A 12,867-nucleotide genomic window follows, 5' to 3' on the forward strand; every position below is an offset into this window, starting at 1 on the left:
AAGGCCTAATGTCAGTTCTGCTTAATTGTGCGAAGTTCAGAGCAAGTAAGTGCGTCAAATACAACTTAAGATTTGCATTTGTCTGTCTGTGAGAGAGTTGGGGAGGTCGTTAAAATCTTCTTCAATATTTAGTATCTTGTCCTTATTTTGAAGTCAACCGCACCAGAAAATATACAAAACTGACCACAAGACATCCTATCAATCTCTCCATCTCTCTATACATGCACATTCGGTAATGATCCTCAGAGGAGACTCGTTTTCTGAAAAAAAACAAAATAACGCTCCATTTGGTTTGGTTGGTTGTTATAAAGGGGTTTCGGAGAGACCTACATACGGACCTGGCCCCAGCTCACCTACTATAACACAAAGCGGCAGGACACAGATTCTGATCAGATGAGAGATGATGGGAACTGCAGCTGGTGGAGAATCCAAGATAACAGAAGTGTGAAGCTGGATGAACACAGCAGGCCAAGCAGCATCTTAGGAGCACAAAAGCTGACGTTTCGGGCCAGAAAACCTCCCTGATGAAGGGCCTAGGCCCGAAACGTCAGCTTTTGTGCTCCTCTGATGCTCCTTGGCCTGCTGTGTTCATCCAGCTCCACACTTTGTTATCTTATGATCCGATGAGATTGTGTTTTGTAGGGAGATTAGATCTGAACTAATATAATCTTTACCATTCAGTTTTCCACAGAGGCCCTTTACTACCTGCATCGTTGTACCACTCTGGCCCTGGTTCACAGACCCAGTGTGCCGAAGAACAGCTGTAAGACTCCGCAGTGAACCACGGTCGTGTTTTGCTGCATTACAGGGACAGCGCCGTGCACAATTCACATGGCCAGGTTGCTCGGTCTCCTGTGCAGTGCAGAGACGACAGCGGTCACTTGAAGGCATACCACAGTTTTGTGGTTGAACTAAACGTCGTGTCCACTTGAGCAGAATTTTCAGCAGGTCAGGGAAAGTGCTTAATACCAACTTCATGAAGGGAAGTCTCGGTAAATACATGAGGGGGAGGAATCGAGGGATGTGTTAGAGGAAGTCGGAGGGAGAAGCCTCGTGTGGAACATGAGCCCCAACAATAGAGCAATAGGGCAGAATGGCGTATTCATGTACATAAGCTCTGTATACTCCATTGTACAAAGGCTTGACGAATTTTCAGTACGTTAGTGAGATTCTGCACGTCCTGATTAACGTTTCTTCTTTGAATCGAGACTTTGGGATTCTGGAGCCTATCTATAGACCTTTCGTCAGGTGCCCCTCCATTTCCCCTCATCCCTTCTTCTTCGAAGGTGCCCCTTTTAAATGCCTATCTATTCTCCTGCTGACCTATTTGAATACAACTTCAGCCGATTTATCCTTAGCAATTTTGTATTTAAGCATATTACGAGTTCCGTCTCTCTTGTGTGTATATATTTCCCAGTCCTGGCCCGTCTCTCTTGTGTGTATATATTTCCCAGTGCTGGCCCCTTTTGACTGCTGTGTATTCGTAACCTTTCTAGTTCTGATTTAAAGTGTGAACCTGAAGCAGTGTCGGTTCCCTCACAGGCGCGCATCTGACTTGGGTGTAATCGGAGCATCTTTCCGTCTCTTTCTTGTTGATGTATTTCCCCCTGCACGGCACCAACCTACCTCGGCATTTCCATAAAATTAATCAGGAGTAATTATTTCTCCTACACGCACATACACAGATGGCGTTCATTTCTGCGGGAGGAATCGAGGGATGTGTTAGAGGAAGTCGGAGGGAGAAGCCTCGTGTGGAACATGAGCCCCAACAATAGAGCAATAGGGCAGAGAAGTGTATTACATCAGAAGAGATCCATCTGATTATAATTCAAGTAAATTCGTTGACTGCACATGATACTTTCCGCGTTCTGTCAATGACTGATGCCATTCACAGTTCGCCCCAACTTTAAGCTCAGAATTCCAGACGAAGAGCTCGAAGGCAGCCAGGACACGGGTCCTCTGTACTCCAGCGTGGCTGAAAGCCTGTGCAAATCGATGGAGTGGAATTTGCTGTCTTTCTCTATCGCTGTCTCCCCGAAACTGGAAGATTCTCCTTTCTAAAAAAAACTTGTACAAGCCCGCCGCTAACGCGACGTGTCTTGGGCTGTAACCCCTATGGGATCCTCTCCGACCTATTTGTTACGGCTGCTCTGATCTATCTGTTCCCCCCATGGCGCGCGGAGAAGTTGGGTCTAGTCTCGGACTGAGGAAGCTTTCAGTGACTGTATCTCAAGGCTAAGAGTTTGGAGTGGCGGACCCTACAAGCGGTGACATGCATTTGTTACCGGCCCTGGTGATGTGTGTTGTATCCCTGCCTGGTACCACAGGTAAGACATCCGTCTCTCTGTCGTTCAAGTGCCTAGAGCGCAATCTATGTTCTGAAAGCAAAAGAGATGGGAAGATAGATGTTTTGAACATGACTTCTAATCGCTGCCAGTGAACAATTAAATCAGTTAACTGAGTTAGCCTTGGGAAGATGACAAAAGTGCGAGTATAAGAAGCAGACTTGTCTCGTGTGGCTCTTGTCTGAGCTGAAATCAGCCATAAAAATGGAGATTTCTGCCAGAGCTTGTTTACGAAATGATATTTACCTTAATCCACTCTCTCATGATTCTACACACATAAAGAGACAGACCCAATTCGCGTATTTTACTTCTGTGTACAATCGTTTAATTTTGGAATATATGCCTCAGAGTTTTGGGAGTGAATTGGCCCTGGTAAATCTCAGATTTCCGAGATAGATGAGTACGAAAGACGTCCTCACATACAATAATAAGCATTTCTTTGCCCCTGTTAAATGAAAGACAGCGTGACAAAAGGGTGATTGCAAAACAGAAAGACCAGGCATTTATTATGTGGATAGAATCGGATTATGGAAAGAAGCGAGACAAAGGCACAAGGTCTGGAGAAAATTTGTTTGCGTGCTCCACCATCTGGTTGATTCTTAATCGGATGAAGTAACGGACATATTCGCCAAATTCTCAGACTTACTTCATATGTTTATGTTCAAGAGAGAATAGTGTATGTGGTCTAGATACTGGAAGGATGGTGCTACCATATTATGGAAATATACATAACAACTAAATGCAATTAATAGGTGGTAAATGATGGAACAATAAAATTTAGTTCAAGTTGTCAAAATTAACAAATAAACTACAGCACACGGTGTTATTTGCAATCTCCCATTTTTGGTCCACACCGCAAGGCTTATTCTTTTTAACCCAGTTTTGAAATTTGCCTCGTAATTTGCCGAATTTCAGTGTAACCACTCCGCGTTATGCAAATTAGATAACATTTGAAGAACGCTGAAATGCTAAATAAACCATCAATGCAAGGAAAACCATTAGAATATCCATTTAAGAATAAATGGAGTCCTAATTCGTAAATCTGATATGCATAAGATATAGGAATATTCATGATGAAAGTATTTCAATTAATTGCACAATTTGCTAACTTAGTTTATTAATATCAGTATTACAAAGTAAGGCATCCTTTATTTCTGAAGAAGGGTCTAGACCCGAAACGTCAGCTTTCCTGCTCCTCTGATGCTGCTTGGCCTGCTGTGTTCATCCAGCTCTATACCGTGTTATCTCTGGTATCCCTTATTTATTTGTCTTCAGTTAATGCTTGTAGCAAATTTATATCGTCGCTATTACCGTTATTCTGTAATTTGATAAATGTAGAGATAACAACAGTTAGGTAAAGCAGACTAAACATGAAAAAGCTGTCCAAAATAATGTTTGAAATTTTGTTTCCTTTGAATTGCACAGCTGTCTCATAGCGCTAGGGAGAGAGGTTCGATTTCAGCCTTGGGCGTCTCTATCGAGCTCGCACGTTCTGCGTAGGTTTTTTTAAAAATAAAATCCCTACAGTGCGGAAACAGGCCCTTCGCTCCAACAAGTCCACACCGACCCTCACAGCACCCACCCAAACCCATCCCTCTCTGACCCACCTAATGTACAAATCTTCGAACACTATGGGTAATTTAGCACAGCCATAGATATGGCAGCATTCTTCCCCATCTTGTTGATAGTCAAAACTTGTTCTATGTTTGTTTGATTCAGTATTTTAAAGTGCCAGTCTATGTAATCCGTACCAAAAGCCTGCAGTAGATACATGAAAATGTCTAAATTGATAATACATTATCACAAGGCAGGGGATGATATTTGCTGTAAAACACATGAAACCTGACAACATATTGAAAAAAATATGGATTAATTAATATTTTGGATTTACTCAGTTACATTCAAATGGAAATGATTTTTTTTCTTGCATGAAAAACAGAAAGAATAAAGAGTGCACAAACAGACTACAGGTCCTAAATTAGCAATGTCAGTATTTTTATGTTCCTTATGATTTTACATCTTTCCCTACTTCATCCAATCCTATCAACATAATCTTTGATTATTTTCTTCCTTCTGCACTTACCTAACTTCCATTTAAGCAATTTGTCTCAAGCATTCCTGGTAGTGAGTTTTTCTAATTCAGACATCTCCGTATAATTATAATAATTTATGCTGCTTGATTTAGAATTAAGAAATAAAACATAATTAAAGCTGGAATACTGAAATATGAGGTTTAAATTGAACATATTAGGAAAAGAAAAATGAATAGGACTTACATTTATACATTGTCTTTCAGACTACAAATGTACTTTTCACCAGTAGACGCAATTGCAATGTAGTCAGCTTAAATAAAGTTAACATTTTACCAATGGAACACTGGAATCGTTTGTAAGATAATGAATTCAAATCCTTTAACTCTCTAAATGTTTAGTACAGTTATGTTGCACTGATTTTACAATAGTCAATCAGAAGTTGTCCCAGAATTAAATCTTTTCTTGGCAATTTTGTGTAAAAATGAGAACCTTGAGAGCAGTGGGTAGTCCTTTTCTGAAGAAGGACCTCAATGTAATTTCTTGCTAATTATAAACTTGGCTCCTTAGTTCATCAGATAGTTTAATTGATATCAAAGGTAAAAGTAAATGCTTTATTAGATTGCAATTATACAAATCATAAAGATGTTACAAGATTTCTGTCTCCTCCTGACATCCATAAATAGTAGTCCTCATTACCATATCTAGATTAATGATGACAGACATCACATGCTTGATGACTGAGTGGTATGTAGATTTTAAAGGCCAGAACAGTAAGGATGTGGCTTTCATCATGTATTAAGCTAACCTTGGAATAATGTCACTTCAAAAATGCTACATGACAATGAGAGACACTTTATTTGCTGACTAAGTATTTCTGTGCTAACTGCAGTGCATATGATACTGAATGATTTCAGTTCAATGCACTTATAGCCAGTATCTATATCCCTACAGTTACCATTTAGCACTATATGCTAAATAATGTAAGTAATGCTTATTTCATTAGATAAAAATATTTAAACATCATAAAATAATATTTAATCACTTTAAGGATGAAGAAAATCTGTTACCAGTGACAGAAAGGTTTATAATTAAAGGACAAAGACATAAGATCATTGGTAAAAGCAGTGACATGAGGGGGAAAAGATTTTGCAGTGAGTTTCTATGAGCTAGAATACATTGCCTCAGAGGGTGTTTAAAACAGGCTCAATGATAATTTCAAAAGGGAATTGGATAACAATTTGATGGGGACTGACATTGCTGGGCTATGGGGAAGCAAAAGACAAGTGAAACTAATTTAATATTCTCTATTTTTTTCATGAAATGGACCTGCACTTATTTTCCAGTCCCCATTATCCTTGAACTGAGTGGTTTACTAGGACACTTTAGAGAGCAATTGAGAGTGATCACATTGCTGTGGTTTTGGAGTCACATGAAGCTCAGATGCAGTAAGTAAGGCAGAATTCCTCTCCCAAAGGTCAACAGTGAACCAGCTGGATTTTTGCACCAATCGATGATAGCTGCCATGGTTTCCATTATTGAAGCTAGCATTATAAACTAGATCATTTAACTGAATTGCAATTCCACCAGCTGCCATGTTGGAATTTGAGTGTATGCCCACATTAGCCTGGGCCTCCTGATATCTAGTCCAGTGACATCAGCATCACAGCACTTCTTTCAAATAGCTTATGCAGGTAAAATGGATTGATTGGCATTCTTCAATGATGCATCAATCCATAATTCCACAATCAATAGGTGACAGTCAGAACCATGTTACCTATCATCAATAATTCTTGTCTCTTTGCTGGAGTAAATTTTGCTTGAAATAAACTGGCTAACTTGTTTCTGACTCTGAATTATTAAACCCTAACACGTATGTATTTCACAATATCCACCACCTTTTTTGAATTCAAAATTTGATATGTGCAGTGGAGGAGTGAGTCTAGAAAAAATATTTAGTTAGTTTGCTTTTTCTGGTGCAGACCTGATTGCCTAAAGGGCCATCCATTGTGCTGTAGACTTCAGTGATTCTATGATGTTTAGATCCCTCCAACCTCAATTGTAACTCAACAAATACATTGAATATTGTAAAAATGCCTTAGGGCTTGAATGGCAACAATGGATTACTATTGTGATTTATGGATAACTAGTAATGTCATCAGAGATTACTGTCTACAGTTAATAAACTAATGTCAAAGCATAAACCAAAGAATTTACTTTCCTATTGTCAAATGCATTGGCTTTTGGACTGTGTTTAGCTCAATATTAGAAACAGCCAAATAGTATAACCTGTGAGTAAAATCTTACTGTGGCATCTGACAACTTGCCTGCTACCCAGAGATCCGTTGGGAGAATCTCACTGCCTTTTATTGGGAAGGCCCACTGAGCTACAATCCAGTCAGTCAGTAAGTAGAACACCCTGGGCCTTTCCCTGGAATCAATCTTCAGGAGCTGAGGTGTCACTTACCAAGAGCAATTAGCCAATTAGGAGTGGGCAGATTTTGTGCTTAGGTAATGTCACAGGGGAGACTATGGCTGCTGATGGGACAGAATTCAGATTTCCAGGATTGCAGAGTGACACAGATCACAAGCAAGTAATGTTCAGGAGTTGGGGAAGTGGATCATTTACAGAATGGGGTTATGCAGAGCTGGTTGGCAGCAAGAGCAGGAGATTGATACTCAGTAGGCCTTCCCTTGCCCGAAGTCCAGTTCCTCAAATAGGCACTGAATATCTTTGATTGAGGGACTTCCATCCCCTAGACCCCACCTCCCAAGTTGTCAAGCTTGATTTCCCTTGCTGCGCAGGTCAAATTGCAATATAGCCTTTGTGCAGCTGGGTTAATGTAAGTGACAGTAGTAAGGGTTGGGTTGGGATCCCAAGTTGGGTTTAGGAGCCCAAGTGTCATCATTTGCTGACGTTTTGGGATTGCAGACTCCAAGGCAGCAATGGAGTTTTGACCAGCTTAAAACAGTTGAGCTTTTACAGATACCTGGGCTTCAGATCCCCCTAGCAACTTACAGGTCTCAATCACCAATCACCTCTTCCAAAGTCAACATTGACTCTTTCCAACCAGAGCTTAATTCTGGTGGAGGTCAAAAAGAGGAGGAGTTCAGGTACAACACCATCCCAATTAATTAAATGCCTTCCTGCCTCCAAACTCACCACAAGCAACTTCCACTATTTATGAAGCTAATCTACCACAGTCTATAGTCATTAGCACTTCACCTTCATTTCTATCATGAGCATTTTTTAATTAAAACTACAAGAAAATAAATATACATACTTATAGATAGTCAAGAGTGAATATAAATCTGTAATAAGCTCAGATAGTACTTCTACATAACATAATGTCAGAAATTAGCACTAATTACTTTGAAATAAAATGATAGACTGGAGTCAGGCTAGACAGATTTCCCTTAGCCTTGTATCAAAATCAGATAATAGATGGAATTGATCCTTATGATTAAATGACAAACTCGGTCAATATTTTTAGCAAGAAATAGCTAAGTCAGCAGCAGTAGAGAAATCTTGATTGTAAGTTCCATTGCTTTTTCAAGTTAGAACTGGAAAGCTTTGCAATGTGGTGTTCGTAGATGTAGTTCTTTAACAAATTTCAAGCAATATCATTCCTACGTCTCGAGCTAAGCTGTCATTTTAGGATGAGGTGGAGGGTGGGGAGAATTTGAAGCTTGTTAAGTCCACATTGAGACCTTTGGACTGCAGGGTTCTCAGGCGGCATATGAGGTACTGTTCCTCCAGCCTTCAAGTGGTATCACGTTCCAGTTGCAAACCATTTCAACTCCCCCTCCCACTCCTTGGATGACATGTCCACCCTGCGTCTCCTACAGTGCCACAACGATGCCACCTGAAGGCTGGAGGAACAGCACCTCATATTTTGCTTCGGAACCCTGCAGCCCAATGGTCTCAATGTGGACTTAACAAGCTTCAAATTCTCCCCACCCTCCACCTCATCCTAAAATGACAGCTTAGCTTGTCCTTGCCTCCTTGATCTGTCTGTCTTCCCTCCCACCTACCCACTCCTCCCTCCTCACTGACCAACCCCCAAACCAACTCCCCACCTACACTCACCCATACTGGCTTCATCCCCGCCTCCTTGACCTGTCCATCTTCTCTCCACATATCTACTCCTCTATCCACCTTCTATCATCTTCTCCCCCCTCTCTCTATTTATTTCAGAGTCCCCTTCCCCTCCCCCCAAAAGGTCAGCTTTCCTGATCCTCTAATGCTGCCTGACCTGTTGTGTTCATTCAACTCTACACCTTGTTATCTCATACAGGAATCTCCTGTGGCTATTCTCCTCTCAACCAAATTGCACCATTTTGGTGGGAGTAGCCTCGCAGGGGAAAATAGCAGTGGCAGCCAGGTCTATGCCACCACGACTGTCTCTGTTGTAAAGCAGGGGATGGCAAAGTTCAAGTGATTAATTGTGATAGGGTGCTGGCCAGTCAGGGCTCAGACAGGCATTTCTATGGCTGCAAAAGAGACTCCAGGATGGTGTGTTGCCTCCCTGGTGCCAGGGTCAAGACATCTCATAGCATTTGCAGCAAATTCTCAAAGTGGAGCATGAGCAGCTGGAGGTTGTTGTACCCATTGGTACCATCAACATAGATAGAAAAAAGGATGAGGCTCTGCAGAGTGAATAAAGTGTGTTAGGCAGGAGGTTCAAAAGCAGGACCTCAAGCTTAGTAATCTCTAGATTACTCCTGGGGCCATGTGCTCGTAAGAGTAGGAAATAGGAAGAAAGAGTAGATGAATGTGTGGCTGAGGAGCTGGTGCTGGGGGCAGGGATTCAGATTTTTGGATCATTGGGGTCTCTTCTGGGACATCAGTGATCTTTACAAGAGGGATGGTTTGCACCTGAACTAGAGGCGGAGGAATATTCTGGCAGGAGATTTGCTAGAGCTACTCAGGAGGGTTTGAACTAGTCTGACAAGGGGACGGGACCCTAAACAGTAGTGAGACAAGACAGAAGTTTGAGGCTGGTTCAGAAGTTAAAGACAGCAAATCAAATAGACAAGGCAGGTAAAAGCACAGCAGGGAACAAGGGAAGACTGATTAATTAAATTGCGTTTATTTCAATGCAAGAGACCTGACAGGTAAGGCAGATGAACTCAGGGCATGGGTGGGAACATGGGACTGGGATATCTTGCTATTACAGAAGTATAGCTGAGGGAGGGACAGGAATAGCAATTCAATGTTCAAGAGTACAGATGCGACAGGAAGGATAGAAGGGGAGACAAGAGAGAAAGGGGAATGTCATTTATGATGAGGGAAATTTTCACGGCAGCACTCTGGATATTCCTGAGGGATCATCCAGTGAGTCTATATGGGTGGATCTGAGAAATAAGAAAGGGGTGATCACTTTGATGGTTTGTGTGAAATTGAGGAACAAATATGTAGGTAGATCAGATGCGTGTAAGAATAGTGGGATTGTAACAAAACAGGATTTTAACTTTTCAAACATAGACTTGGGACTGCCATAATGATAAGGCCTTGGAAGGGGAAGAATTTGTTAAGTGTGTTCAGGAACATGTTGTCACTCAATCAAATTACAGTTCTAAATTGTGGCAAGGCCAATTTTGAATTAGACTGGAACTTTCATAAATTGATTGGGGAAGCTGTTCACGGGTAAAGGGATATCTAGCAATTGGGAGGCTTTCAAAGTGAGAGTACAAGAGTTCAGGGCTGGCAGGTTTCTGTTAATGTAAAGAGCAAGCCAGGCAGGAGTAGGGCATACTGGATGACTAAAGATATTGAGGCTTTGATTAAGGAAAAGAAGGAGGCATATGTCAGGTATAGGTAGCTGGGATCAGGTGAATCCTGAGAGTATAGGGAAGTGTAGGAATACTTAAGAGGGAATTCAGGAGGACAAAAAGGGGACATGAGATAGCTTTGGCAGATAGGATAAAAGAGAATAGAAAGAGATTCTACAAAGAGCAAAAGAATAATTAGGGGGAGAATATGGTCCCTTAAAGATCAACGATGTTGTCTATGTGTGAAGCCACAGGAGATCGGTAGGATTCCAAATTAATATTTCTCATCAGAACTGACCATGGAGACAGACATGGAGGCTACAGAACTCAGGGAAATAAATATTGATGTCTTGAAAAGACAGCACATTGCAGAAGAGAAGGTGCTGGAGATCTTCAAATCCATCATGGTAGCTAAACCCCAGGACCTGATCAAGTGTACCTTCAGGACATTGGGCAGGCTAGAGAGGAATTTGTGGGGCCACAAGCAGAGATAATTGTAACATTAACACCCCTGGGTGAGATGCCAAAACTGGAGGGTGGCTTGTGTTGTGTCGTTAATTCAGAAAGGCTGCAAGGAAAAGCAAGGGAACTACAGTCCGGTGAGCCTAACTTTGCTCCACACTTTGTTATCTCTGGGTCCAGCATCTGAAATTCTTGCTGTCATGGTGATGGAGGGTTGTTTTTCAGACTGCTGACGTGTGACCAGCGGTGTACTGCAAGGATTAGTGCTGGGTCACACTTATTTTATCATCTATCTTAATGATTTGGATGAGAATATAGGAGGCATGTTTAGTACGTTTGCAGATAACATCAAAAGTGGTGGTGGAGCGGACGGCGAAGAAAGTTATCTGGGCCATTGAGCCAAGGCTTGTCAGATGGAGTTGAATTCAGATAATGCAAGGTTTCCAAAATATATTGAGGAATCCAGGATACAAATGGGGAAGGAGAATTAAATATGATGATGCTTTCAAAGAATACTTCCCTCTGTGTCAATAGGTTTAATGAGAAATAGCTACAGTTTTGATTAAGGTCATCATAATTTTATTTCAGCCCTTTAAGGGGTAATTTTACCACACCTAAATGTCAGCAAGAAGCCTTGCCATATTGGAATAAAGCTTAATAAAATTATTGATGTTGTTATAGATGCTGCCCTAATCTTCAATTATTGTATTTTGTCCTAACGATTATCCATATTTTAAAATACACTTTAAGGGCGACAAAATGAATTAAAAATCAAATTGTTTTGCATTTTCAATTTACTGCAATCATAATAGGAATCTTTTACACTTTAGGATAACATTTCAAAAGTTGCCATCGCTTCTTATACAAGTTGTAAGAAGAAATTTTGAGAAATAGTAATATTGAGACTTAAGTGAAAATGAAGGCAAGAAGTTATTTTTGGAACTAATAAGAAGAATGAATAACCATAAACACAAATATCCTTTTACAGTAGATATAGAATTCATCTGCATTGATCGTGCAGAGCAATCAACTATGAATCCACAGTTCAGCGAACATGACGTCAAGTATTTTTTATCCAATGATCACAAACAGAAACATGTCATGGAAGATAATAAAATTTGAGGCTAGAGGAACACAGCAGGCCAAGCAACATCTCAGGAGCACAAAAGCTGATGTTTCGGGCCTAGACCCTTCATCATAGAGGGGGATGGGGTGAGGGTTCTGGAATAAATAGGGAGAGAGGGGGAGGCGGACCGAAGATGGAGAGAAAAGAAGATAGGTGGAGAGGAGAGTATAGGTGGGGAGGTGGGGAGGGGATAGATCAGTCCAGGGAAGACGGACAGGTCAAGGAGGTGGGATGAGGTTAGTAGATAGGAGATGGAGGTGCGGCTTGGGGTGGGAGGAAGGGATGGGTGAGAGGAAGAACAGGTTAGGGAGGCAGAGACAGGTTTAATGGTTTTGGGATGCAGTGGGTGGAGGGGAAGAGCTGGGCTGGTTTTGTGGTGCAGTGGGGGGAGGGGACGAACTGGGCTGGTTTGTGGATGCAGTAGGGGGAAGGGGAGATTTTGAAGCTGGTGAAGTCCACATTGATACCATTGGGCTGCAGGGTTCCCAAGCGGAATATGAGTTGCTGTTCCTGCAACCTTCGGGTGGCATCATTGTGGCACTGCAGGAGGCCCATGATGGACATGTCATCTAAAGAATGGGAGGGGGAATGGAAATGGTTTGTGACTGGGAGGTGCAGTGTCACACAAAAGACCGCAGATCTGTGGAATCATCCTTGGAGGATAGGGAAGGGAGGTGCAGAGTGTTGAAAATCGTTACTACGCTCTTCATTGTGTCATCAATATGTTTGATGCTAAACCATTGGAGTATTTTTGTTCTACCCCACTCTGTTCCCAGAAATCCAACGGTCAGGATAAAGAGCACTGAGATCTAGCAAATCTTGTATCTGCACTTTTATTAGACCTCTATACAAGGGAAATGTGCAATTTCATTGTGTAAACATTTATTTCATTTTGTTGAATGTCTCATTTGTTCAACAAAGTTTTTCAAACTATTAGTTTAACATTCAACTCTTTCTTTAACTTGCTGTATTCCAGCTGCCAGAACAATTAAATTACTAGCAGAGATAGAGGACAGCCTGCTGAAAAACTTGTTTCAAGGATACCAGAAATGGGTGAGACCAGTTAGAAATATCAGTGATACAATAAAAGTAAAGTTTGGACTGGAAATCTCCCAGCTGGTGGATGTGG

At 41.4% G+C, this 12,867-nt stretch overlaps 1 protein-coding gene across 2 annotated transcripts in view; it reads left to right on the top strand.

The window, feature by feature from the left end:
* The first annotated feature begins 832 nt into the window (after positions 1 to 832).
* LOC125451316 (neuronal acetylcholine receptor subunit beta-3-like) overlaps positions 833 to 12,867 on the top strand; it is a 32,842-nt gene continuing 20,807 nt past the window's right edge. Inside the window, exons 1-3 of one of the 2 annotated variants that reach the window (XM_048528307.2) lie at positions 842 to 948; positions 1,686 to 2,327; positions 12,715 to 12,866. In XM_048528307.2, coding sequence (XP_048384264.1) covers positions 2,273 to 2,327; positions 12,715 to 12,866 — 207 coding nt within the window. In that variant the 5' untranslated portion in view covers positions 842 to 948; positions 1,686 to 2,272. Of the gene's footprint in view, positions 2,328 to 12,714; position 12,867 lie in introns of both variants that reach the window. The other variant, XM_048528308.2, reaches the window with a different exon arrangement.

The sequence above is a fragment of the Stegostoma tigrinum genome, chromosome 3 (assembly GCF_030684315.1).
Source record: "Stegostoma tigrinum isolate sSteTig4 chromosome 3, sSteTig4.hap1, whole genome shotgun sequence".
Lineage (NCBI taxonomy): Eukaryota > Metazoa > Chordata > Chondrichthyes > Orectolobiformes > Stegostomatidae > Stegostoma > Stegostoma tigrinum.